The sequence below is a fragment of the Betta splendens genome, chromosome 7 (genome assembly GCF_900634795.4).
Source record: "Betta splendens chromosome 7, fBetSpl5.4, whole genome shotgun sequence".
Taxonomy (NCBI): domain Eukaryota; kingdom Metazoa; phylum Chordata; class Actinopteri; order Anabantiformes; family Osphronemidae; genus Betta; species Betta splendens.
The window spans coordinates 10,210,103-10,237,982 of NC_040887.2; the positions used below are offsets into that span (position 1 = coordinate 10,210,103).

Below are 27,880 nucleotides of genomic sequence, written 5' to 3' on the forward strand. Positions count from 1 at the left end.
GGAGGCCGCATCTTATTGGCAGGAAGAGTCCACAACCTTCACAGATGGCGCCTTTACTCATGAACCTACTGGGTCTCAAGAGGTCTAGCTTTTTTACCGCGAGACTATGCGAGAGTTTAGCATTAACGTTTGTTTAGTCAGCAGAAATAACATGGACAAAAGGAAATACATGCTCTTTTGAGATGCTTGGATCTCAGCAAATGCAAGTTTTGGTGATTTTTTTTCCAGCTAACGTAGTTTTTGACTTAAAAGTTCGCCGTTATTTTATTATTTTAAGTTTGGTTCGTCTTTCGTCCTGTAAAGGTAGGGAGCACCGACTAGCTTAACTCAGACCCCTGCTACATTTCAGTGCTAGCGTTTCCTGTGTTAGTTAAACCTTAAAGTCGTTTTTAAAACCGTAATGCCATAGTTTTAAGCTTTTTATCAAGGCTGTAGGAGATGTGCTATTACTCCAGATGACCACTGGGTGTCCCGCCAGAGGGACAGTTGAACTCCACTGTGCTAAATTTTTCAAAAACAATTATTTAAATATTTGTAGCTGTGCACAAAATGGGGTCATTCAAACCGGTCGAACTGTATGATATGTAAGAAGAGCTACCCTCAAGAACTACACTGGCAGAACTAAGCAGTAATATGTATGTTGTTCCCCAAAATTTCCCCATCTGGACCAATCTGCAACAGATCTGTCACTTTTTTTTAAATATAATTTCCCTCTGGACCAATCAGTGCGTTTCTGAATACCAGAAAGCAATAGTAAGATTTTCATTTTCATCATTTTCCACGTTTTGTCAAAGTGAGATCAGTCATTTATTATTATTTTTTGTGTTTGACACATAAATGACCAAACAGATGTTGCACAGCTCTTCCTAAGGCTCATCTGTATAATTTTGGAAATGTGAAAACGCAGCTGTGAGTTTAATCATGTTCCCAAGTTTTAGTAGACTCTCAAAAGTAAGTTAGGACCAAAGCGCTGTATTACTGACCAATCACTTCATTTATAAATGCAAATGGAAGTGCAATTATAAAGTATAATTTGCTTCAAAGTATGTCAAATATTACTGATATCTAATTATGTTATTGTATTATATCGCAGGTGCTATGCCAAGAAATAAAACAATATTTACCATCTAACTTATAGCAATTTTAAGCTGGTAACCTTTATTTTGTCCTGCAAATTTGAACAATTTATCATTCTTGTATTGAACAAAATGTCATAACACAAAAAGATCTGATATAAACCACTATTTAATGATAGAGCCTCTATGTATTCATCTACAAAACACATCAAATCTTTGTAGAATTTAGTGCAATAATATTTCATTGTAATATTTTTCATATTCATTATGTGTGGATCTGTTACTACAAAACACAGAAAGCTTCCGCTGTTAATATCTGTTGATCAGTTGATCATAGCAACATCAAAGAACTAATACACACAAGCGTATTACTGGTTTCAGCTCATGTCCTTTTTTTTTTTTAACATTTCTAAGCTCAACCTTTCCCAAGATGATTAAAACAAAAACATCTCTTACTAGCAAAAGCACACAACGAGACCACACTACTCACTTCAATTAAATCTAGTTAAATATACAATAATATAATAGACATCCAAAAATCTTCAACTCCTACTGGTACAGCTTACAATAGCATCGACATGACACCAATATAGAATCACTAGTCGTGCAAAATTTACACAAAGTCAAACAAACTATTCATTACAAATATAAGTAAGAAATGTTGTTGCATTTGTTTTTTAAAATATGCAACAGCAAAACAAGAGGGTGACCTACCCTCTTGGTTGTCTTAAAAACGGATGGACAGATACAACCAATTTGATAAGCAATATTTATTCAAACCAATTTCAATATGAACAAGGTGTGTCACTGGGAGAGAGAAAGCATGATTAGGTTAGTTGGTAACCAGTCCAAAGTCTCAATACCGCTTCCAGCAGTTCCACACAGTCTGATTCACAAGGGTCCAAAACAATACATAGGTGTACGTTCTTACCATTATTAAAGCCTCCTGATAAGCTACAGTGTAGGCGTCACCCCTGTCTCTGGTGTCTGAGCATGTACATTTGCTCTGCTGGTCCAGAGATGGTTGAGGGGGACGAGCAGTCGCCAAGAATTAGAGCAGTGTCCATGACTGTGCTGACGTCTGCAAGGAGGTAGGCTGGAGATTAAGCCCAATAAAAATGTGTGATTTGTTGCTTTCATATTTGGAAGATGTCAGCTTCAATTTGAGCTAGCACACTGCCTTGAGGCATGCTGGGTGACAAATATGAAGGATGCACTGATGAACTTCTGGCAATCAATTGCTAGTTCTTTCATCTACTGCCTACAATGCTGCACCATGGTTTTCAAAAGCTCACAGTATCATTTTTTTATTTGTTATTTATAATTAATCATTTGTTCCAATATAAATTTATTTAATATTGTTGTTATCAAGTAAAGGTTATTAAAGAAAAATGTTATGCAGTAGTATAACCTTCCTGAATTGTTAGGTTTACAATAAATTATATGTTTATATTTCAATACATGCATTAATACTTGTAATTCCTTAAAACATGTTTACATTTTTTTCAACTTTAAGTATTAAAAAAAGCAATAGGTCTATATTTAAAATGTTTGGAGCGTTTTCTTAAATTCCATCCATATTATAGAAAAAAAACTTTCTGACTTGCATAAAATAATTGCTAAAATATTAAGCAGTTAAAACATTCAATGACCCACTATAAACCTTGAAGTTGCAAATATCTGTAATTGTTAAGCGTTTAGGCAACGTTCCAAAGAGAAACAAATAAAGAAAAGAAAATCAAAAAGTAATCATCTCAGCGATATCAGACTCCACGATCTACTGACTATTTAAGATTCTACAAGTTTGAAAATATCTCATGCATTATAACTGAAGCACTACCCTGAGTTCCCTGAGTTTAATCCTTTTTGCAAGTGCTTCATCACCCTTCAGCTTTTTTGACAAGACAGAAGTTTCAGCATGTATGATTAATAAGATACAAATGTGCAACTGATATTTGATAAATGGCTTTGGTTTCATATTCATGATGTACAATGAATATGCAGCACCAGGGGCTTAGGCCTACTTGATTGATCAAATGTATTCCATTCATCACTTATTTTGCTTAATTAGCATATTTGAAGCAACACCATTAACAGTGGAGGACTATGGGCTATTGGGATGATGTTATGTATGCTCAGGAGCAGAACTACATACATTCCTCTTTGTCTTTTAAAGCTCGCAATCACAAGAGGCAGAATACATTATAAAGCATATTTTTACAGCCCACTATTTACCAAAAAGCAGAGGTCTGGCATTTAGGTGCATCATTTCTGAACTACTTTTGCATATCAAACATTTTCTCCATGCATAAAACGAATGAGGTTTCAGTATATCTGCAGTTGTCCATTGCAGGTAAAGGACAGTGGAAGGTTCTGGGATCTCAGTGAAAAGGAATGAAGAGATGTGATGCTCTTTCTGGGATATTTCTCAGAGGGACATAATAACCTGAGGACTTTGGGGAGAATAAATGGGAGAAAAGGGAGTTAGGATGTGGGTCATTATAGCCAGTATAAGTTCTAAATGCCTTCATTAAACACATGAGCTAGTCATTACCCTGCTGCTGTGTGATGAACATTGTGAGCCCTCCTCCCCACTCCCACTTCGCTTCCTCTGTTTTACAGGCCAGATGATGCAGAGAATCCATGGTTGTCTGGCACAGGGCGAGGCAAAGTCAGGCACAGTGTAAATGTTTTGTGTGTATTCAAGCAGGCACAATTCTGATGCACATTTGCCCTATTACAGCACATCAGCATCAGGGAGATGCACGCTAGTGCAAGCAAGGAGCGTACACTTATCATTATTTGATAGCATGTTTAATGACAGATTGACAAAGGATTTGCAAATGGGAGCTGGCGTCAATTTTGCTAAGGTCGAAATTCACTGCCTCTGCAATGCATAAGTGTACTTATGTGCATAATTTGATTTTTCAACCAAGCTATTAGAACAGTTTTACGAAGGAACGCCAAAGCTGGGACAAATGGAAGCACTTCTGATGTTGTAGGTCGGACAGCGATATGTTCTTTCTGAGGCTCTAGAACATTTGAAATTAATTTTACTGCTAAACTTTGGTAAAATCAATCATATTTAAATTACACGTTTAATGAATGTGTGGGTTGCATATTTTGATTGGCTTCATAATATTTACATTTCTTTGAAACAAAAAGATCTGAGACATAAATACATATTTTTCAATAAACATTTTTATTAATATGTTATAATTTTTGATTAGGTGCAAGCAGGAGTGTGGTCCATCTGCGTCATCTACGTCATGTGCCCATACCAACGTAGATGTTATTTATTTCATATAAACTGTGTCCACATTTGAACATGTTACATTGCCTGAAATCTGTCACAATCAAAAGGCAGACTGTGTTCTGTAATTAGCACTGACATGTTAGATATATGATGTGATTAACTATGTTAATATGCAAACATTCAAAATGAAATAATATAAAGGAAGAAAGGCTAATTTGAATTGCCTTCGCTATGCTACCTGAAGTATATCAGTATTTAATAAATGACATACTATTACATAGCATTGTGCTAATGTGGAAAATTGATGTCCACCCACTACACTCTGTCTTTTGTACATCAAAGTTATTATTGTTTTTAAGAATTTTGCTCTGACGTTGACTCATTAGAGTAAATTTTGGTCAAAGACTACTATGAGAAATAATTCCCTTCAGTGATTGCACTGATGATGATGTTTTTCTGTGATTAGCCTTGGGTACATTTTTACTGGGCTCTGCTTATATTTCAAAATGTAGCTTGTAACATGTGGCTTATATATGATCTGAATAATGATTTGATCTTTGGACTCACAGGGATTTGCAGAGACAACAAAAAATAAGAATAAAAGACAATCAAATGAAAATAAACACAGCAGGTGTTACAGGAGGGCCCATTCTCTTAGCAAAAAGCCTCTTCAAATGAAGACAGCAAACCAAAAGCGTTCTTATGCTTATTTTTTGTAAAGCATTTTGCTGCAGCCCCAGAACAATGCTTGCTTCTATTTAGAGCAAGTTGCTTCTCTAAAACATGATGGCTCAACAGACAAATCACAGATTTGTCGGTGAAGAAAGGCACTAAATAATTTATAGCTTTAATCTGCTCACTGAGGTGTGTGGTCTTTGACAGTAATTATAAATGCAGGGAGAAATTATAGCTGAATACTTTAACTGCATTAGGAGTCATCTGATGAACACTGTGATTGTCTGCTCATTTCCAACAATAGGGGGCAAGTTGGTGTCACAGCATTCAAATCACCACTGTGCTCGTGTGCTTTTTTCCCATTTACCATCAAATGTCAGTTGCCTGTTATAAAATCGAGATTTGATGGGTGGAGGTAATTGAGGACTTGATTGCTTGAAAAGAGATGAATTGCATAAAATGTTTATGAATTTAGGAAGCAATTATTTTTAATAGCCTTGAAATAATAGAGCTGGAGGAAATATGTTTAATTGTTATGATACCATCTTGCAGCAACGGCAGCAGCATTCACAGGAAAGCAATAAAGTCTGATAAAAAAGATATATCTTTGGGGTGTATCTAAAAGTCATAAGGTAAAAGGGAATGCAGTACACTGTATGTATGCAAATGTACTTTGATTCTCCTTTACAATAAGAGTTCTGCTTACTACAAAGCTTTTTAATTAACCCACCTATTCTTAGAAATTAATTTTAGATTTATTTGTACAGATTCAGTTATGTGTCTATTTCTCACATTTGGTTGTTTTCCTAGGAAATATTTTTTTAAATATTAGGAATTTTGCAAATAATTAAGAAAACATTACAATACTTGCAAAACAACTAAATGATGTACAGTATTTGTTGTTTATAACACAGTAACGTGCTTAACAGTAACAGTCTTTTAAGAAAACTTGAAAAAGGAGAAGAAAAAAAGCAAGCTCTTATTAAAATGTTAACTGTTTATTCGAATAAGTAAAAAAGGTGCATGTATCACAGGTATCATCTGTTTTTGCCTTTACCTTGTTGCATGAAACACACTGTTTTTTTTCTCTTCTAAAATATATTTACAGTACATGTGAAATGCCAAACTAGCCTAGCTACTTTTGAGTCATGTACATAATCAGAGTCTAAACTGGTGATTAAACATTTATTAAAGTGCATTTTTTCTCTTCTATCATTGCAACACAAAACATCTTTACATAGCAATACACTTCTTGTTGTATTAGCTGCACATTTATGCAGATATACTGTATTACAGAAGTTGTAAAGTACAATTAGTTCATTATTTTGTCTTTGAAATACAATTGAAACTTGACATATAATACAAATAAATAGTAGTCATAGCCCAGGCTATTGCATGCAAACATCAGCAATTATATTTCTTCAAGCAGTAATATATTTCATTACTGGTGATGCATTTTAGCAGGGTGCAAAAGTATCTCTTAGTGTTTCCTTATACAATTTCTAACCAGTGTGTTTTTGCTGTACTCTATGAAATGTTTTAAACATTGTATTGATGCACACTATACAACGCTAATTGAAAAACGATTGAAATATCTGACCCGTGTATTTAAAAAAAAGGGAAGAAAATAATAAAAGTGACAATAATATGAAACTACTCCTTGTCCATTTCTACATATTGTGAATGGTTGTCAGGTGATTTGCTATGAGTTTTACTCAAATGAAGTTTGACTGCATGATTGCTTGCAAATGTCCGACAGCAGAGCTTACATTTGAACTTTGCGTCAATGTCTTCCTCTGTGACCAGAGCCTCTGTGGCTCTGACACTGAGGACCTTTGACAGTTCTGGCTCCTCTACCTTCGTCTGGTGCTCTACTGGCATTTTGCACATGTCTTTGATTTGAAACCCAAGATGGGATTCCAGATGGGAAATAAATGTGGTGGGTGACCTAAACTGGGAAGCGCAGTCATTGCAGTAGAAAACTGGATGGCCTGTGTCCATGTTCTTCAGAAATTTGGTCCCTCCAGTTTTCCGCAGTTGGTATTTTACATTTGCTAACCAATGGCTTATGGTGGTCATGGACAAACCGGTGAACTTGGAGATGTGCATCCGTTCCTGAGGGCCAAGGTCTGAGAGCAAATATTTCCCCTCAGAGGTCTGGAAAAGGCTGGAGGCAAATTGAGCTTGCAGGATGAGAAGATGGCGAGGATTCCAGTTGGACTGTCTGCCTTTACGCTTGTGGACAGAATACACCTCTGCAGACACGTCCTCGAACCGCCTGACATCTGATTCCAGTTTCATGGCGGGGATTCGTGACGGTACGGATGGTTTTGGTGTTGTGGCTTTTGGAAGATCTTTCACCATATCAGCTATGTCAGACAGAGCATATTTCTGTGGAATCAGGGCGGAGGGCTGGAGTAGCGATGAACTTGGCTTGTTGTATTTAGATTTTGTCAGGTCTATTGGTTGGTCATCGTTAACAAAGAGAAAGGTATCAGGCCTACTTTTTATAAGATTTCCCAACTTAACAGGTTTCTCACTGCTACGGTTCATGTCAGCAAAAATGGACTGGGTATGAGCAGAGAGTTTATCTAGTCTCGAGTTATTGGGTTTGTTTGCTTTGCCCAGGTGATTGTTCAAAACTGACTGCAGTGCACTGAGAGGGTTTATGCCAAGAATATCTGGAATGTCACTGAGAGGATCTGTAGTGCTGCGTCCATTGTTGGCAGAGGGACTCGGTGTCTTGCCTCTGTCAGAAAAATCTGGGCTCAACTTCTCTTTGATCACCTCACTTCCTTCATTCATGTAGTCTGCATCAAGCTTTGAAGAGCAAGAGGACTCATCCTGACAATCGCTTTCATCATTCTCAACCAGATCAAACTTCATATTTTGACTTTCTTTGCTATCGCTAATGCCAGCCTTTTCTTTTTTGATTTCCACATTTTGATGCTGTCGCTGGGGAGCCTCTGTTCCCGGAGTATTGTGGTATAACTTCCCCTTTGGGGCAATTGGTCTCAGCTTGTGGTTAAATGTCTGCTTTAGCTGAGCAGGCGGAGATGCAGAGAGTGGAGCACTTTTGATGATGCCTGAGAGCTGATAGGCAGCATGAATGCTCGGGTAGGCACTCCAGCTTGGTGTCCCTGTTTGAGCTTTATTGATAGCAGAGGCCACCGTGTTGGCTAAAGATTTGAGAATGTCCCCTCCTGCACCTGAGTCCTGTTCGAGATCCTCCTCACGGAGATAAGGGTACTTGAAAGCCCCATTGGCTGCCTTTTGATTTTTATTTTCTTGCTTATCATCTTTAGCTTCAGTTTCTTCCATTTTGTCTGATGTGCCTTCCCGCTGGCAATCCTTCTCACTCCTAGCAGGGGAGGCATTTTTTGGAGACACCTTATCCCCCTCAGTATCACTGGCAGCAGGCTCAGCTAAACCCTGGATCTTCTCTATGGCCAGGGGGTCAAGTGCTAATTGTTTACCCTTTTTAGAGGCTGAATTTGTGACTTTGATGAAGTGTCCTGTGACCATCATGTGTGTGGTGAGTTGCTGGAGAGTGTCATGGGAGCTTCCACACTCCATGCACTTAAGAATCTGAGACTTACATGTTTCAAATTGCCAAGTATAACTTGCTCCGTTTTGATAGCTATAGCGATTACTATTAGCATTTGAAATGGTTGCTGCCCTTTGAGCCTCAGTGTAGCCAGATACACCAGTCGTAGAGTCTGGAGAGCAAGGTCTTACTGCTTCAAAAGCCCGTTTCTTTGCTGGTGGCAACAATTTGGGTGTGATTACTGGGATTGGCTCTTTTAAAGGCACTTTTTGGTAATGCTTTGTTTTAATCATATGGACGCTCAAATCCTGGAGTGAGTCGAAAGAGTGCCCACAGAACATGCACTTCAAAACCTTTTGTGCATCCTCTTTCCCTTCCATGTCTTGTAAATTGCGTTTCCTAGACTTAGAGGAAGAGGCAGAGGAATTATTCTGTTTGCTGTGGTTGTTGTCCTGGTAGTGTCCACTCTTGTTCATGTGGACCGTGAGCTCCACAAGGGTGTCATAAGCGGCACTACAATCCTTACAGCGAAACCGGCTTGCTCCTGTAAACACGGAACCACAAGGTTTGGTGGTTTGCCTGTACAGGTGAACTGAGCTAAAGAGGTTGGGTTTGGATGCAGGCTTTGGAGAGAGTGTCTGTTGCAAGGTTTTGGAGAGTGCATCTTGGTGCCAATCAAACTCACTCTTGGTGCTTCCATTGGTGCTATCACAGTTAGCTTTGCTGGTGTTTTTGCCCACTTTTAAGTCCATTCCTATTCCCGTCCAGTAGGAATCAGAGAGAAAGTTTGCATAGGCTGCCCTCATTTTCTCTAAGCTGCTGCCCATGTCTTCCTTGTGTTTGGAGCTGCGACTTTCTTCATCCCTTTGGCTCTCAGATGGCGAGGAGGTTTTGAAATCGGAGAGTCTATCACTGCTGTCACTAAGGTGCGACTCTAATTCAGCCTCTTGATTGGACAGGACACTAATGGGAGAGTTCTGGTTGCTGTAAGCATTGGTGCTCTTGTTGTCTAGTTCTCTGTCCTCAGACAGTTTGGGGCTGGTCTTCTCTGAGCATTCCTCCTCAGTTTGGGTGTCATTCTCGCTATCTTCCTCTGTGATGGAAACTTGAAGAACAGCACCATCGTCTGGCATGTACACTAGAAAAGGAAGAGAAGAAGGAATTTAATGACAGAAAAATATAGTATTTCACAAAAGTTTAGTGAATTTATAATTGAATTTTCAGGGCAAAATTTTGAAAGTCTACATAGGACATGGAGTACTACTGCACATTTTAGTTGCAAAAGCAATTTCAGGCCATAATGGGGATTGCTTTGTTCCTAAGGAGGTTGGAGAGTATGGACATAATGTCTTTACTAACAGACTACTGCTGGAGTAACAGCACCATGTGATTCACGATAGGCAGCTGAGTTAGTGCTGTGGCCAAGGTTTTCTTGACCTCAAGTTGAGATGTTTACAACAATCATTGGCCACTGAGTGACAAAAAGAAATTGATTCTTCTGGGGCCTGTTAAGTGTTATTGCAAATGACCTATTCCACTGTGATTACGGATGCTTCAAAACTGCAATGAAAATGCCGGCCTGCTGGTCTAGACTCCATCTCAGCTGCTCAGAAACTAAATTTGAACAGTGTTAGGGTTTTCCAATGCAATAACTAACAGTCTGTCAAAGATACAAAAGCATTACTTTAGAGGATCACTAATACAAAGTTTCAGTATTCAGCAAACACAGTTTGTTCATATGACATAAAATATGTAGCCCATGTGAATGCTGATGCTGATAATGATCACGGTGTTGAAAAAGCTGATTCAATTATAATAAAAATTACGCAATCATACAATATTTCTAAGAATTATTTGCAATCTGTCACAGCATTATATTTTCCCTGACAACCTCATAAACAGCAATTACTTCTTTCATTATTCACCTGTTCATTCTCTCAACTCATAGAGCACAAACATTATTGCTTCAATTTACAGATAATTAAACAACAGTATTTCTAATTGACACATTCCATTCATCCAATTAGTGGAAACTCTGACTCAGCGTTGAGAGTTTCTTGTGTGGCTACAGGGCCTGCTCTTTATACTGTAATGTGAACACAGATCGTCCTTTTAGCCATTTCACATTCATTTGAATCTAACCACCCAGCAACCCCCATGTAAACAATATCACAACCAATGTTTCCATATCTTATCAAGACATCCTGCAGTAAATGCAGTTTGTCAGGGTTGTCACATAACTGGGATTTTTTCCACCTCATAGTCATGCTGGAAAATGTGCATTTTGGGAGAGACGTGGCAGGTGCTGTGAGTTAAATATGAATGGGACATAACAGCCCTATCCAGGCACTTATGCATTTCATGTGGTTAATATTTCTTTTCTGACTAGAGGTCTCTCCATGAGGGGATGGCTGAAGCTGAGCACTCAGGAGTCCCACACTGGGCAACCCATTGAATGTCTTCTCTACTTCCCCTTCTGAAAATAAGACTTTTTTTATCAATATTTCACAAGTGCCTCAAGAGAAACCCTGGAGGTGATTTGCTTGCCAGCTAATGGATGGAGATAGAGATGGGATTCGGACTTTCAAAACAAACATGGAGAATGGGGCCTGGTGAACAAGAGCTTGCACACGCACAGAAACACACACACACCCAAGAGCCCCAGCGTGCTGTGACCTTGATCCACCGCACGAGAGCTGTTTTGATTGGCCAACCACGATTAGCGATGGCCTCCAAAACACCCTTGATGCTGAGGGAGAGAGTTGTCAAAAGCACAGAGGTATGTTTTATTTATAGTCTTATATACAGTATTCACAGTGAATAAGAGCAGCATTGGCTGTGACAAGCTCACAGTTGATGTCCTCTCACTTTGACGTCAAAAAAACTGCAGGATGGGTAAGAACCTGCGCAAAGTGGGGACATTTTTCCAGTCCACCCCACCCTGCTGTGCAGAGGCTATTTCTTGCATATTCCCCTGTCTCAAAATTGACCATAACCACTTTCTGTTTTGCTGAATCTTGTTAAATAAATGTGCATTTTGCAAAGACCTGCACTGTTTTCCCAGACTCAACCCCTTATGTAGTTATACTGTAAATTTGAATATGAGTGTTTATGTTACGTCTTAGCATTTGAGCACTGAAGTGACAAAGATTAACAGCTGTCCTTTCTGCTGTTTTATGCCTTTCTGTCAGATGCCCTAAGTAGCAGACAGCCAGAGGCACCAATTAACCTTCTGGCGGGGATCACTCCAAGATACCCACATGTCTAACTCCGCTTTCCACACCATTTATAACTGTGCATTGCCAGCTCTTGGTCTGCCACAGTACTGCCACTATGCCAAGCTGCACCACTCCTTAATGCAAGATCAAATTCAAGGACGATGATGCAACAGACACAAGATCCATATACAGTACAATGCTCTAGATCTATGCATTATGAGGCGTAACGATATAAACAGATTACAGCATTGTTGCAAGCGTATACTGGTATTAGCATTTTTGAAGTAACCTACTAAAAGCAGGAAATGTCTGCTTTGTAAGCGCAACCAGCCGACCCCCGGCTCGACCAGCTTTACAAAACAAGAGTTTTGCATTCCGCGTCTGAGATTTAGCATGTCATAAACTGCTGTCAAGCCTCCAATCTGTGTCACTAAAAATTTATATCTTCAGACAGACATATGCAAAGGTCAAAAAACCTGGGGTGTCCGTTGTAAATCAGGCGACTGAAGTGTTTATAACCTTTATCCGTTAGAACAGACTCTTGGCATAGTGAAGCATAGATTTACAGAAGCAGGAGCTTGGTTGCTGTGCCAAAATGTAACGAGACCCACTAACTACATAGGAAACAGTATATCGCTTTATGATTATTACTGCATTCCTATGTTGATGGCAGCAGGCTGCCCGGACGGATTGCTGCCAAAACATACATGCTACAGTTCAACCGTAATCATTAATATCTTCACGGAGCACATCTCCTATTTAAAATGTGTCAATCACATCAAGACAATTGCGTGCTTCAGCTGGGAACGAGCATTTTGTTTTCAATATTAAGATGGCACTAGAAACTTTTGTAACATTTATCCCTCGGAAGGTCAACGTTTCCTTCATTAATCTGACAAGCCACAAAGAGTTCGGAGCCTGAGGAGCTTAGCTAATGGACAGCTGCAATACCCGGCCCAGGACACTGAGAGTGTCTGAGGTAACAGTATCTTCAGAGAAGATTGGGTAATTCATAGGTGCCAGTGACAGGTCTGCACATCTGTGCCACTTTCCCCAGTGCTCTCTGCTTGTCTCAGGCTACAGTTTTTGCTGCTCGCAAATCAATATCTCTTTTTACTTCTCATTGATTGCCTAGCAGTGGGACCAACCTAAGCAGGACTGTTATGACATTTCTAGATTTCCCCCTGTCCTTGGAACAATCAATTACATGCGCATGGCAATCAAAACCTCTTTGCAAAATGAACCTGCTCCATGACATTTTCATCTCACAGATTTATGCCATGTTAAGAAGGAAAAAACGGCGGAGAGGGGGAAAAAACACAAGGAGGCCTGTTAGATAGGCAGAGCACACGCTAACAATGCAGGTCAGGATCACTGAGCAATCTCCTGGCTGTCTCAGTAACTATCATCTCATTCCCCTTTCTGCTTCCTCTCCCATGTAAGCAGTGTACCCAATTAATGGTGTCTGTGCATTTAAAAACACTTAGTCACCAGGCTCATCTGCTGTTATAAATAGGTGCGAAATGTCAGTTGAAAAGTACTTTTTGTAGAAATCAGGATTCCGAAGTTGCAAAGCTCTTTTGTGCCTCCGATGTGGAAACAGGATGTTGTGTTTATAAAAGCCACCATGATGTGATTTCTTCGCCGAGCTATCATTAGCATGAGACACACATGCCACAAGGTTTAATATTTGACAGTGATATCTGACTAACTGAGTGAGCCGCGCACGTCAAGATCAAAACGATACACTGTCAGACATCCTGATGATAGTCTTGATGACACATCTGAAGTTAATTCTGAACCCGAATCACATGAGAAATGGTGAAGAGCTAATTTTGAGCCCCGAAGCCATCTGTAAAGATCTGTAAACACCTCTCTCTTTATTGCTCCCTGTCAGGAAACAGTCTCATCGAGCCCAAGGACACTGCTGAGTAAAGTGAGAACAATCGCACTCAGGCTGCTTCTTTTGACAAAATTTGTCTGGAGGTTAATTGATATCACAGAGTGAAATCATTTATGACTTGCTTTTGAATAAGAATCCATTGCTATTTCCCATCTGACCCATTATTTCATTTCCAGCACTGTTAAATGGTGTTAAAAGACTCCAATGAAAAGCTTCAAAGGAAGAAGCACCCTATAGCAGAGTTTATATAATGTTGTATTTAGATGTAAAAGGCCAATAATAATGTTGTGGTGCAGTGTGTTCAAGATATATACTGAAATGTGGGTCTAAAAGCAGCCATGACCCCCACATGGTGGTTTTGTCTGATCTTTCTGAGGCTTTAACTACAAAACCAGGAGATAGAAGGATTGGTACTCATTTTTTTATGCATGACAGAGATGTTACTTAAAGCGCATTACTTACTTCACTAAACACAACCTATTCATGCAGATAAATGCATCGCTTTCACACACCCTCAACTTTAATATTTAATAGTCTAATTAAATCAAATAAAAACTCAGCTCAAAGAAAAAAGAAAAAAAAGACATGGACAACTTGAGGACAGATTGTGAACACAGCAAATTGCACAATGTGCTCAGATGGACCCAGAGCCAGATTAATATGATAGGATCGCAAATATGACACCATATCCTGCCATCTGGCTGTTCATTTGGGCAAAAATGATCACAATAATTGTGGCAATTAATCAAAAATGTTTTCACAACCAACATTCTGTTAACTAAAAACACAGAGAACTTTGGAATGCACAATCAACACAGCGATGAACAAAAAAAAAAAGAAATCAAGGCAAGCTGAGCTCCACAGTCTGAGTAGTTGGAGTGTTTTCATTTAATGTGGGAACTTCTGAGAGTCTGTTTTGCATGTCGCATGTGATATTTAAACTGAGATCACATTAGATCAGCCGTGCCTCGCCTCGTCCCTCTCGTGCCGCTGAGCGAATCTGCTGCTCCTTTCTGATGCCTACCAAAAGCTTCTTCTCACTTGGCCCGCTGCCTAATTGGAAGTGAGCTGTAGAAGAGAATCGCAATCTGCGCCCCGGCCCCTAAGTCATCCCTTTGAACGTGCATCACATGCGATCGCCTGATGTTGCACGCCACCAAAGGGTCATATCAGAAAGGCATTCACACAAACTGTATGTCCCACGTGGAGTCACAGGTTTTACTAAACCAGCTGCACCAACACATGTGGATATCGACTATGCTCTACAAATGCAATACATGCAGTAGATATACTCATGGAAAGAACAAAGGGTTGGTTGACTCATAACATAATAAAGGTTTTTGATACATATTATTGTTTTTACTGTTTGATCATTTTGTTCAATCCATTAATTTGATGTAATTAGTACAGTATAGTAACAAACACTCACAATTAGCTTTAGCTCAACTACAATATAACACTACTAATACTGCTTACATCAATGCTCAATTATCCAACAATATCAAATACTGGAACATCATAACACAGTTGTCTAATTGTGATGCTGCTACACAAGTGAATTATGTGCGTACTTCTACTGCAAACCTTTCTTCTATTTGCCCTCTGCTGATAAGCCAGTGTAGGTACAGTAACTCTAAAAAATTTGGTGACTAAGTAGGATAATGTTACAACTCAAGAACCTTAAACACATCAGAGTATATTTGTCAGACTTTGGACGTCTTCTCTACCCTGGCTGATAAAAAGTTCCAGTTGTTGGAGCGGAAGCAGCTTGACTTCAGCTCAGGGGAAGCAGCCCTCGCGCCGCTCTGTCACCCGGCGTCCGAGGAGCCGGCGACACAGCTCTCCAGGACCGACATGATGAGGTCCGACGGTTCCTCTCTGCAGAAGAGCAGTTTACCCCTCATTCACCCTTATCAGAGAGTGAACCCATCATCTCACAGTACGCCACTCAAAGCGCTTTGCACATTAGAGCTGACCAGTCAAGCAAACAGGGCGGTACTAATAAAAGACCATCTTGCTTTGGTTCGAATTTCCCTGATTGAATGTCAGTCAGGAATGTTTGTGTGGCAACGGGGAGGAAAGTGGGCCATGGTTTAAAGGACCACTGCCTCGCACACATAGGAGCTTTGTTCTAGCCTTATGAGACACTGAGTGAAAGCTATGATAGCTTGCACTCACCTAATGTGCTGTTTGTTTTTCATGCCCACTAGATGGTAAATGCTCTGCTCTAGTGTAACGCTTTTCAACCTTTTCATAACTCAAAGCGTTTTGACTCTAGCCTGAATAAAAGACCAAAAGAGCTTTTCCCAATACAATCCTTGTCTTGTGTTTTATCACAGAATTTATTTGTATTTAGCATCTGAAGGCCAACATCCAGGAATTAATTGTCTTTAATATCAAATTGGTATTTTATTCATTGGTCGTCCCAAGTGTTATTTTACAAAATAATAATGAAGTATCAAAATAAAAGCTGCCAGTGCTGAGTCTCCTTCGCTCTCTCTCTCGTGACCTGTGTTGTATGTAGTGTTCCCTGTTATCAGCAGATGTCCAGGATAGAGGCCGTGTACAGTCCCTGCATTATAAACTTTGCATGAACCCCAAACACAGACTCTCCCGAAAGACAACAGGCTTCCATCAAGGTCAGGCCTTGATGAATCTACAGTATTCTATTAAAACACTAATTTCACTAAGTCTTCCCTCTCGCTCTGCCCCTGTATGGATCTTTCATTAGATTCTAGACGGGGTCCAGGCCTGGCTTTCTTTGTACATGCAATTTTATTCAGTTTTCAGCAAAGGGAGGCATTTTTTTTACATTCCAAGTTCATTAATAGTAGATTGCTGCTTTTTCCCTTCATTAAATACAATGAGGCTACAGAGTGAATTTGCAGTTGAATCCTGGTACTGTCAGTTTCTAGACCAAAGGCTGCTTCATGGCAAACATAAAAGGAGAGAAGCAAGCCAGCCAAACCTGGAGCTCTGTGGGACAAGACAAGCAACAGTAAGAGAGGCAGAGATGCTTCAAAACAGCCAGTTCCCTCCTATTCACATTCATTTTAATGGCAAATTTGTTGTCAAGCGTGATGATTAGGGCCCACTGTTTTCTGAAAAGTGCAAACTTCTGGATTTGCCTGGTGTGCATTGTCACTTTGACAGCCCATTCTGAGAACAATGGCTGCCCAAATAGTGAAATGTGTTGGCACCCAATAGTTGAAAGTGTCCCCTCAAAACAGGCTTTCTGCTGTTTGTGGGTATTCTGCTGTGTTGATATCTAGATGTTGATTAGAATGAAAAAGGAAGTCAGTGAATTGGGCTCCCAAGAGCAGGCACATCAACCATTGTAAGAGATTGACAGTCACTCCATTGAGCCAATTATTTCTGTTCATAAGACCTGTTTTTTTTTTAACTGGTTAAAGACTGCAGTCTTTGTCAGAGCAGCTGAATTAAACCACTGGTAGATAGAAAACCAACAGTGTTTAATAGCAGGACTCCCCAATACTGCTACATGGAATAATTACAGGCAAAATATTGTATCCATTAATAGTTAAGTTGAACGTCTACCATTTTAAAAGCTCTGAAGAATCACACAGTCACAACTCAAATGAGTCTAAAGAATACTCCACAAATACACGTACAGTACAGTATTACTTCAATTGGGTTACTTTGCTCATTATTTTTATTCATCACATCTTTACTGTCATTTTTCATCATTGAGAGCTTATCAAATAAATCTTGGCTCGACTTTTATGTTTATGTTTTTAACAAATTTATGATTTTAAAATATAAGCCCTGACAATTTTAACCACTTATACTGAAAAAAGATTCATCCATTCTAGCGCAACATCTTTAGTTACAGACCCAAATAGTAAATACTATTGTACTGCATACTGTAATAAATATTAAGTAATATAAATAGTAAGTATAGTGTGTGTTATGTGCTTAAATTAAGGAAAATTCCTATAAATCTATGACTGTTTATACAACACTGCAAGCCCAAGAGATGTTCAAATACCACAGCTTAAGTCACTGCAACAAAAATATTTCCACTATGCTATATCCTCATTTAGCCTACAAGTCAGCATCGTGACATTTCTAAGGTGTTCAGCTGTAATGGAGGAGGAGTAGGTGCCGGCTGCAAGACGAGCGCGGCGCCTTTTTATTCATTGCATGGGAGAAAGTGGTTAATTTATTGAAAAGAAGGTAGGCGGATGAACCAGCGGAATGGAACTGATACCCTGCGCGGCTGTAGGTTGTGCACTGAGGGGGAGGAGAGGGGGCTGGTGGAGGAGGATGAATGGCGGCGGCGGAGGGGAGGAAAAGGAGGTTGAGGGAGGCGGAGACCAGAGCGACAGAGGAACGGTTAATGGAAATGAGTGACAGGCTTTCAGAATGATTTACAACGGGTGGCGCTGCAGCGGAGCCGGCCGCTTGATGGATGATCCTGAAAGACGGAGACAAACCATAAATCATGTCTTTGAATCATTGACAGAGATAAAGGAGGGAGAGAAAAAGCAATGGCATTGACGTTCATTCTTCCAATAATGTACATTGACGAGTTACACTATGGAGCCTTAATTAAAAAGTGAACACGGGTCTTCTCCCTCTCTCAATACACCCCCCTAGCTATGCTCCTCCATCCCTCTCTTCTCTATTGCGATATCAATGGTAATTAAAGATGCAGCATCCCCGGCCCCTGTCCCACAGCCGCTTCCTCCAGCTTCAGCCAGATTAGATAAGTGCTCTGCTCAAATATAACCTCTCAACAATATCAGTGTGTCTGGCCCATTTGTTTCTACATCTGTAAACACACACATACTTCATGAACCCAGAGATGGAGCTTTCCTGTATTTCTGTAGAAGAAAAAAACAATTCTAAGGTTTTGTGCACATGAATGGATGGAAACTAAAACAGAGTCTCCAAATTCATGTGTTATTTTTTACCGCAGCATATAAAATGGCATGTGTAAGATATATTAGGCTTTTTTTACTCAAACTCATCCTGCTTCTTAAAAACTGCGCTCTGTCTTGGGTGCAGATGGCACTTTGATAAACAGGAGGAACCCTGGATGAGCGGAGACGTTGAATGAGTGGCATTCCACATCAGCTGAGCTACTTTAAAGTGCACACAATAGTGCATTGAGGTGAAAGTAATCCTAAACATCTGTCTTATGTGTCCTACACGCACAGGCTGTTTGTTCAAGTTCTAGGAAAGACATTAGCAGGAGGCTGCAGGGAGAGATGGAGGGCGAGCGAGAGAGAGAGAGAGAAAGGAGGAGGATATATCAATTCATGCACTACTTCTCCAAAGGGATTAAGCAGGGCCTCTGTTGTCTGTCCGTTCGCTGCTCTGGCAAACAAAATGGAGAAGACTGACCTACTAATGCAAATACTCTCTATCACTATATACTGTAGAACAAACAATTGTAATTAAATGCGTATTGTTTTTAATTTTTCCAACTTCGCATGGCTTCTGTAAAAACCAAAGTGCACCGTTAAACTGCCTGTAATTTATTCTTTGGCTGTGACACTGGTATGAAGTGTTCATCAGAGCCTTCTGGAGGCTTCTCTGCCCGTGTGAGAGAAGCGCGCGTGATGAGAGTGCGCTGAGCACGGCGCACTGTCCTGTTTGATGGCTACGCAGAGGAGACCGGGGGCAGTAGGTCAGCCCACCGCGTACGAGGAGAAAGTGAAAGGAGCACGAAGCTGCTGCTCCGCGTCGCTCTCCCTCCCCGTCCTGCTGTGAGGAGACACTTTGGCAAGCTAAAATGAAAATGAACACACAATGGTCATCGCACACTGAAAAGCTGTGGCCATAGTGTTGGTCAGGGGCTGCCCAGTGTGTGTGTGTGCGCGTGTGTGTGTGTGAACTCACGCTGTGACGCAACACAAAAGCTCACGCGCGGTTTGTGAATCATTTTCACTTGAAGGCTTGAAGTTGTTCATATCATGTTTGATTGCATCCTCGCATCAAAACACAGTTTGACGGACAAGCGAAATAATTACTTGTCATTCATGTGTTTGAGGTTTGCTGTTCTCTCTTTTTTTGCTGCTGTTAAACATGTTCCTCTGTTAAACGCTTTTCCCTCCGCTCGCTAAGGTCCAAATTGCTCCTCCACGTAACTTTCCAGTCAGACTTTGAGACATAAAAATGGAAATACTTCTTTCACACTCGCACGAGAGGCAGGAATTAATCTGTTAACTCAACGGTTCTGTCTGTACGGCTGAATGAATCAAAGGATTTGACTGTAATGAACTTCCTGTAGTCTCTATCATTAGGACAATAGCGCTCGTTGATCTTAAATGGTTTTAAAAGATGATCCATACAGTAATGAAGCAGACTCTGCTTCTGGCCCGGTGCCCAAAGCAAAAGATAATCAAAGTCAAAGGGATACACTGCTGCTACTGTTACCAAACCACGCCACAGTTCTCCATTGTGCGCTGGTTTAAAATAAAAACAATACAAATCTGTTTGTTGTTAAACTGGAGATTTCGGAAAGCTAATCTTCAAATTCATAGCATGTGTTTCGAATCTGTCAGCTGGGATCACGGAGCAGCAGGACGGCTTTACAACCTACTGGGTCTTTTGAAAAAAGCAGCATGTAGTGTCCAAGGCCCACCCTCCTCCAGACTCTTCTGCCTGGACCACCCTGCACGATGTTACGCTACATGACAGGACGATGCTGCTCAGTCCTTGGACCCCGTTGCATTATTTTTCTTGGACCACGGTGAAAGCAAATAGCAGCTAAAGGGCCTCGGCGCTCGCAGTAAAAACCAAAAACCCGTGCAGTCATTCATCAAAGCCCAGACAACTTGCTACTCCCCACTACCAACCCCCCCAAGGCACAGCCATCTCCCCCCCACACTAGGTTTTAACTAGGACTCCAAATAATTCCAGAAATGACAAATGATACTTATATCTCTGGCCTGTGCCGAATCAATAAGCATGCAGAACAACTATCCATCTTGAGAGGTATCGACAGACGTGGCTCGACATTGGCGGAGAAGCACTTGGTGGCTTTATTCAGAACTGAGAGGGAGGCAGGGAAGCAGTACACTCCATCCTTTATTACTACAAGCCTCCCAAAAGTAGTCATAATCAAAGCGCTGTTACAGGAAAAGCCGTATCGCTGAATGAAGGACGCCCCTTCACAGAGAGAAGGCCGACTGACCGTTTGGGAAAATATTTAAAGCCTCATGAACTGGGACTAGGGTTACTTTGACAAGAGCACCTGCCCATGTTTACATGGCAGTTGTTTGCTGAGTATGAGCTGATGGGTGGTGATACAGCCCCTCTCTGGTCCCCCGGCTGGATCACAGCAGCTGACAGATAGCACTTCAGAGCAGCTTTAGCTGCAGCTCCCCTTGAGGGGCTGTGATTGATGACTTGCACTGCCACCTAGATCCATTTTCTCCTCCAATCTGACTCCTCACAGGTAGACTAGAGTCCTGTTCTCTCTCCTCCCCCCTCATTCTCTCGTCTGCCTTTAAGTTTGAGTGGGCTCATTTTCACAAAGGAGTTTATCAATAAACAATTCACTTTGAACAAATTATAAATAGCAACATACAGAGGAAATAATTGGAGCTAAATGCCTCGCATGACCATTTTAAACATCAGAGTTAAAAAAGTTAAAGGAAAAAAAAAACCTGAGATGTTTGCAGGCATAATGTCATTAGCAGAGAAAATGTTAAGACCCAGGACCCCTGCAGGTCTGAAGGCATTTAAGAACAGTTAGCTTAGCCATCTGGTAGACAATTACACAGGAACAAACACACCGCCTCAGCAAATGAAGCCTGGCTCATCAATCACAAGAATGGCCAGAAGTTAGCCTGCTATTCTCTCTGATTTAATAACCCGATGAACTGCAGTGTTATCCACTACAAGCCTTAAAGTCAGCTGGAGAACATCTCAGCATTACTGCAAGGTGGAAACGTCTTTGCAGTTTAAAATTAGCAATATTCAACATTTCATGCGAACCAGATGTTTAAAAACACGACTCCAACTCTAAATATATCTTGGAACTCGCACTAGGCTGCGAATATAAACAGGCGTGCGAAGAAAAATATTTAAGACATTTACTGTTTCCAGATTCAAGTAGTTTCCCTAATTAACATTTGCACTGTGCTTTTAATTGCAATTATGCTTCCCCATGAGACCTGGATGTGGATTGTCTGGTAATTCCAGATGTTGATACGAGACGGTGACATACTGTAATGTCAAGTATATTTCTGAAAATGATCTACCAAAGACCAGGATAATTAGGAAAGCACCGCCACTGAAAAGAAGAAATATTCCTATTCACTAACAAGGGGGTTTTATAAACTCTGCTCTCACACTGAATGAAACTGAACACTCAGTATAAAAAGACACAGGTGCCGTCTGAATTTCAACTGGATGCAGGTCAGTTTTTGTCACTTTCACTGAGGCACTTTCTGAGCCAAAAACATATTCATCCGTGTTTCTGGGTTGTGTCCTGCGCAGAAGAAAAAGAAGTAGGCCACCGCTGCGGTCTCTGATTCTTCTCAGTACACACGTCACCTGCCAGCTCATGTGGCCCAGCTGAGACATGAACAGGTCTGGCAAGAACCAAATGTTTTCATTTACCTCTGGGGGCATCTCCACTCTTCTTTAGCAGGCGGTGGCAGGCTAACATGTCAAGATACCGGCCTGGGACTCCGGTCCTCTGCGAGAGGTCACGCACTCGGTGCTCGGCTTCACAAAACAAAGATGTAGCTCTCTCCGCAGAGCTCGCCTTTGCACTGCTCCAGCCTGAATGCTGTATATTGACGTGTTAATAATGCATTCTTGCAGATGGCCCTGGATCATTTTGTTTCCTAGCAGATTCCAACACCTTGAAAGCTGAAAATGTACCTCATTACACCTTTGTGCTCCGATCTGATGTGCGTTCACGTTGTTGGACGGATCCATATTGTGCCGGGCAGCAGTGGTGGGCTGGGGGTGAGGAGGAAGGGGGGGGGGGGGATGTTGATGCTTCTCAGGCTAACCTCAACACGTCTATTTCGAGCTGAGGACTTGCTGACAGCACATTTAACTTTGTGATCTGCACATGAGAGACAACTAACAGCTGCTGACAGCTGAAACACAGCGAGGCCCGTCTCCCTGCACGGTGCCTTATTGACACTTTTTATTTGATCAGGACTTCAACTAAGTTCAAGAAAAAACTAATAGCAAAAAGGGTGATGGGTACAAAATATATATAAAAGGTTAACTAACTTCTAGCAAGCTCATGGAACTCAGTCCATCCTTGTGGGAAGCTCTGGAAGGGATGATGTTTGTCTATAGAAGCCTGATTTATGATCTAGTCGGTTTTGAATGTGTTCACAGGTTCCTGGGAGTTGTGCTCAATTAGAGCGGCAGGGGCAGGGAGTATGTTTTTCTGAGAATAAGTTAAAGCTTGATGCGTTTATTTCTGCCAGTGCAGCTGAGGAGCCGGTGACAACCTATCAAAAGTCATTTTCTTTGATCACCCGGCTCAAAATGTGGGGAATGGTAACCATCCGTGACAAGTGAAAGGAAAACTCCAAAGGAACACAAAATGTTTATAAAGCACAATCTTAAACACCAGTCAACATAAAGCACGAAGCAAAAAAAAAGGGACTGTGCACACGGGGAAGTTTAAAATGAAATCTTAGCAGGACAACAAGAGGCTGTCAAACGCAGCGCTAATCAAATTTGTACGTTTAAATTAGCTTAAATATAATTCTAGCAAAGCATGACCAAGGGAGCCTGTGTCAAACCAAACTCTGAGGAGCGACTTAATGGATTGAGCAGAACAAAATCCCCAATTACAAGTTAAATGTCATGTCCCTTTACAATTTATATAAAACTAGTAAATCTTATTTTTGAGACTTTAATGACAGAGCCAACCAATGAAAGAGGAGAACAAAGTACCAGCGTGAGGAGTTACTCATATCCCCGTTGAAAACTCCTCCGTTTAATGATTCACCACTAAGGAGAGTCCACACACTTCCAGAAGAATTCAAATCCCTTTTCCCACAGCCTCTTTCAGTCCCTATGATAAATGACACCCGTCATTCCGCCGTTGCCAAACAGCACAGAGGGGAATTGTACTGATATATGATTCACAAGAACAGGAAATAAACTCTGCCTTTCTCCGTAGCTCTGCCTCTTGCCAAGTAGGACGGACCTGGACAGTGTCAGGGCTCTCATGGTGGAGGCGGTGGGAAGTCTGACGGCGCTGAAACCCAAATAGGGAATGGACAGTAGGGCTTCCAAAGCGAACTCTCCCCTCTCTTTAAAAAAGCAGGAGCTTCTGATGACGGATGAAAAGCACAAGGACCTGCAGCATTAAAATAACTATGGGAACGGGCTTAGGAGGATAAAGAAAATAAGTACAGAGGGCACATTAATGTCTGCAATTATCAAAGGGGGGGGGAATATAGAACGAGCAACCTCCATCTGCCCCCAATTACAATGCAGCAAGTGAGGCTAATTACCGCTGCTTGATTATTTCAGATTTGACTGAGTGACAATGGAGAGAAATCAAGAGCAAGTTCAAATAAGGCTGTATTGCATATACGCACTCTGTGTGTGTGCGTGTGTGCGTGTGTGCGTGTGTGCGTGTGTGCGTGTGTGCGTGTGTGTGTGTGTGCGTGTGTGTGTGTGTGTGTGTGTGTGTGTGTGTGTGTGTGTGTGTGTGTTAAACGCATACCCCAAAACAAATATCCAGCTAATTTATTCATTCGCCTGTTCTATTAAAAGATGCTGAAGTAGCAGGACTGCTCGGTTGTTGTGGTGTCAGGAGGCGGGAGGAGCGGCGCATCCCGCTGCCGAGCAGGCCTCCAGGCCAGTGCTCGGCAGTAGGCCTCCCACTTGAGCTCAGAAGCACAGGAATGTGCCCAGGTCCGGGACCAGCAGCACTCAATCACCCAGACAGCGACATCCTTTCGCCATCAGTGAGGCACCTTTGGGGTGGCGCGAGAGGGGGGCGGGGGGAGGGTGTTGGAGGGGAGATATTTATGAGCCCAGCGCTCGCACAGACACACACATCCATACAGCTGCGACCCGGCTGATATACTGTCGGCCGGATTGCGGGATGGAGCCGTATAGTTCATCTCCAGCTCATTTTTAGCCCCTAACCAGACCCCTATAAGTGCTCCTCTGAGCTTTACAGGCTGGGTCTGATGCAGCGAGCAGACAGCAAACACGGCACTGCATGTAAATCCACCACGCCGAATGTAAACTGGTGGTTATTGGGTCTTCTATTGAAAGATTGCTTTGTGGAAAATGTGAACCAAGTGCCCCGAATAAATCACAGCGTGGACAAATCCTCAACACAAGATGTTTTTTTTTTTTTTTACATTTCTTGACATTTCATATTTGTTACAAAAGAGACTTTGGGCCAAGCCCACGTGAGCGGCACATGTTTACCTATAGGTGCGTTTTAATCTCTCCACCTTTGATTTCAGAGCAGAATAATTACAGAGGAAGCCATGTAAAACCCCGTGGCAGATTAGAGAAATGAGTTGGAAATGGGTTCAAATTGTCATTCTGAAGTAAAGAGGCTACTTTGCACCACAAGGGGTTTGTTTCCTCAGGCAGGCCAGGGGATTAAAAGAAGCCATAAAAGGTCTCTGTAATGGCATCACTAATGTCTTGCTGCCATTAAAAATGGTGAGAAAAACATCTGCTTTGCATTTTTCACTACCCTGCTACTCATTTGTCTTTCAAACTCTCCAAGAGAGCTGGTCTTCCGTGCACTTATATGTTTTCCTCTCAGATTTGGGCTGTTTCACAGTCTCAAAATCCAGATCTCACCGTAATTTGCAGTGGCCACATCCTACGAAACGGCATTTACAGCCTTTGCTCGATTTGACGTTCTCTATCAAACCCGCTTCATCCTGACCCAAACCTGGAGCGGATCGACATAGTTTAGCGGCAGTGTGTTTATTTCCTCCTTCACGTGGGCCAGAAAAGTAGATCTAAAAGCCAAATGCATTCACACCCAGATCACATAACAAGAGCCGGCTCAAAGTAAATATCTTAATTGCTTTCTGACTAGCCCCCTAACCATTAGAGGAGCACCGTCTCCTCCCTCGCTGGCAAGCCGGGCCCCGTGGTAATCCTCTCTCTCTCTAACCCTTTAATAAACCATAGCCTGCTTCATTAACTTCCGCTCAGTGTGATTGATCGATGCCAGTCACGCAAAATCCAGCCGCACGCTGCCTACCTCTTCCCAACCAACCCAATAACCAAGGCACCTTTCTTTTTTTTTTCCCACACAGCTACCACCCATCACACCATTAAAGGCCAGTATTCAATGTGAGCCAAAGAGGGAGAGGCATCAGCGGCGGATGGCAATGCAACAGTGTTCCTTTTGTTTAAAGGCTGGATCAGAATCAGTTTATAGGACGCACTATACTGGGCTCATATTAGATCCATATGCATTCAGACGCTCTGTGAAATCAAGAAAAAGACTGTGTGGGACTGCAGCAGTAAGATGTGCATATTGCCCTTAAATACATTAAGAACACAGACCATGAAAAAAACGGGATTATACTGTAGGTGTACGTTATGGACACGATGACTCATTATTTTACCTGGTGCTCAGCACGTCTCCTATTATTAAATTACATTTGGTGTGATTCATTTTCACTCACAAAGAGTAATTGTTAGGCTAAATATAAAGAGCCTAGCCTCTGGAAGCCACACTAGAAAGGTTTTGCCATATGTTGATATTATAATGAAATGTTTCGCTGAATGTTCATGTTCGTAACTGTAAATACAGAAAAAGATCTTTTAGAGAAATTGGAAAACAACATCATAAATTGTACGAGCTCACACACTGTACGCTTGTGATAAAGGAAAGGATTGTACCGTACTACTATAAAAACTACTTCTCATTTCCCTATTAGCAGCTGAATTTCTTTGTCTTTAGCAGCACCTACACCGTGCAGCGTGCACGTTGTGATCCCTCACCGCTCCACTGTGGAGGAATAGAGATACAGAAGGGAGCAGAGCTGGATACTGCTCAGCTGCAGTGATAAAGTCAGTAATATCACTATCTCGCCTTCCTCTCCTAAGAATTGCTATAAACCTATTTCGAAAATTGCACCCATATATTCAGCGTAGACAGTTAGCTCATTCTTGTGACAGTGCAAACTTTTAGGCTGAATTATGACACTGTCATTCAGAGGGGTTTATCAAGGAGGGTCAATAATTCACAGGCCTATAGCTGAGGCCCAGCCCAGTTCCTCTCCCTCTCTCCTTGCTACAGGCAGCTGGTGTGCTGCCACGGAACAACCTGCTGCTTAGTGCTCAGGACACAAGATGGTGCCCAGTCACATACATGGCAACGCTGGAAGCTGGTAGCTGTTCAACCTCAGCGTTAGCAGGATTCACAGACTGACAATTTCCCACGAATGCAAGAGTAACGAGCAAAGACTGACAAATGATTGTGGTTATAACAGTGCTTATTTAATAATAATATTGAGTTAAAATCTAGTCAGCTGTTTAAAATACTGAAATATATAGATTTTTACTATGATAAGCAAACAGTATTATGTAACCACAAAGAAAACAATTATTAACAAAGTAACAGTAACATCAGAAATTATTAGTTATTTTGCAATAAGTATTTTTTTTTTATTATTAGTTTGATAGTTTCCTATTGTAATCAGATATGCTTTGTAAGTACTGGATTGTAGTGTGTTATAATGTAGTCTATACTGTCCACAGACTCCATATTCTTGCAGCAGTCTCCCTTGTAGTCTATGCACAATAAAATCCCAATTTTATTTATTAACATAAGATTTATTTTATTAACATAAATATCTTGATGTTATATTTGAAGCTATAACAAACATTTACAATCCTATTATTATAATAAATGTTGAATCAAAATAATATTTATGTTAATAATGATTTGCAACTCTTAAGTTGAACAAATGTTTACATGTAAATATAAAAACCCTAATGTTGTGTGCTATTTATAACTGGCAAGATAATAAATGTAATGTAAAGTAGCAACATGAATTTACTACCACCTGACAATTGGTTGAATAAATAAATACTTTCCATGCTATATATTAAAAAAAATTTGCTTTGGATTTTTTTATATCTCTTACTGTACTGTGTACTGTAACATGTCTGTATCTGCTTAAAATGAGATTTGTTTTTTATCTCGTTTGCTTTTTTAACTGACCCTTAACAAACACTATGATTCAGCGC

The 27,880-nt window shown here is 41.0% G+C and overlaps 1 protein-coding gene and 1 long non-coding RNA gene across 2 annotated transcripts in view; one reads left to right on the forward strand and one right to left on the reverse strand.

Moving 5' to 3' along the window:
* LOC114858772 (uncharacterized) lies at window positions 1-27,733 on the forward strand. Its single transcript, XR_005897881.2, has 3 exons — window positions 1-303; window positions 26,592-26,698; window positions 26,928-27,733. It is a non-coding gene; the product is annotated as an uncharacterized LOC114858772 (long non-coding RNA).
* LOC114858771 (teashirt homolog 2) overlaps window positions 5,985-27,880 on the reverse strand; it is a 34,420-nt gene continuing 12,524 nt past the window's right edge. Inside the window, exon 2 of the mRNA XM_029156334.3 lies at window positions 5,985-9,692. Coding sequence (XP_029012167.1) covers window positions 6,661-9,692 — 3,032 coding nt within the window. The 3' untranslated portion in view covers window positions 5,985-6,660. The remainder of the gene's footprint in view (window positions 9,693-27,880) is intronic.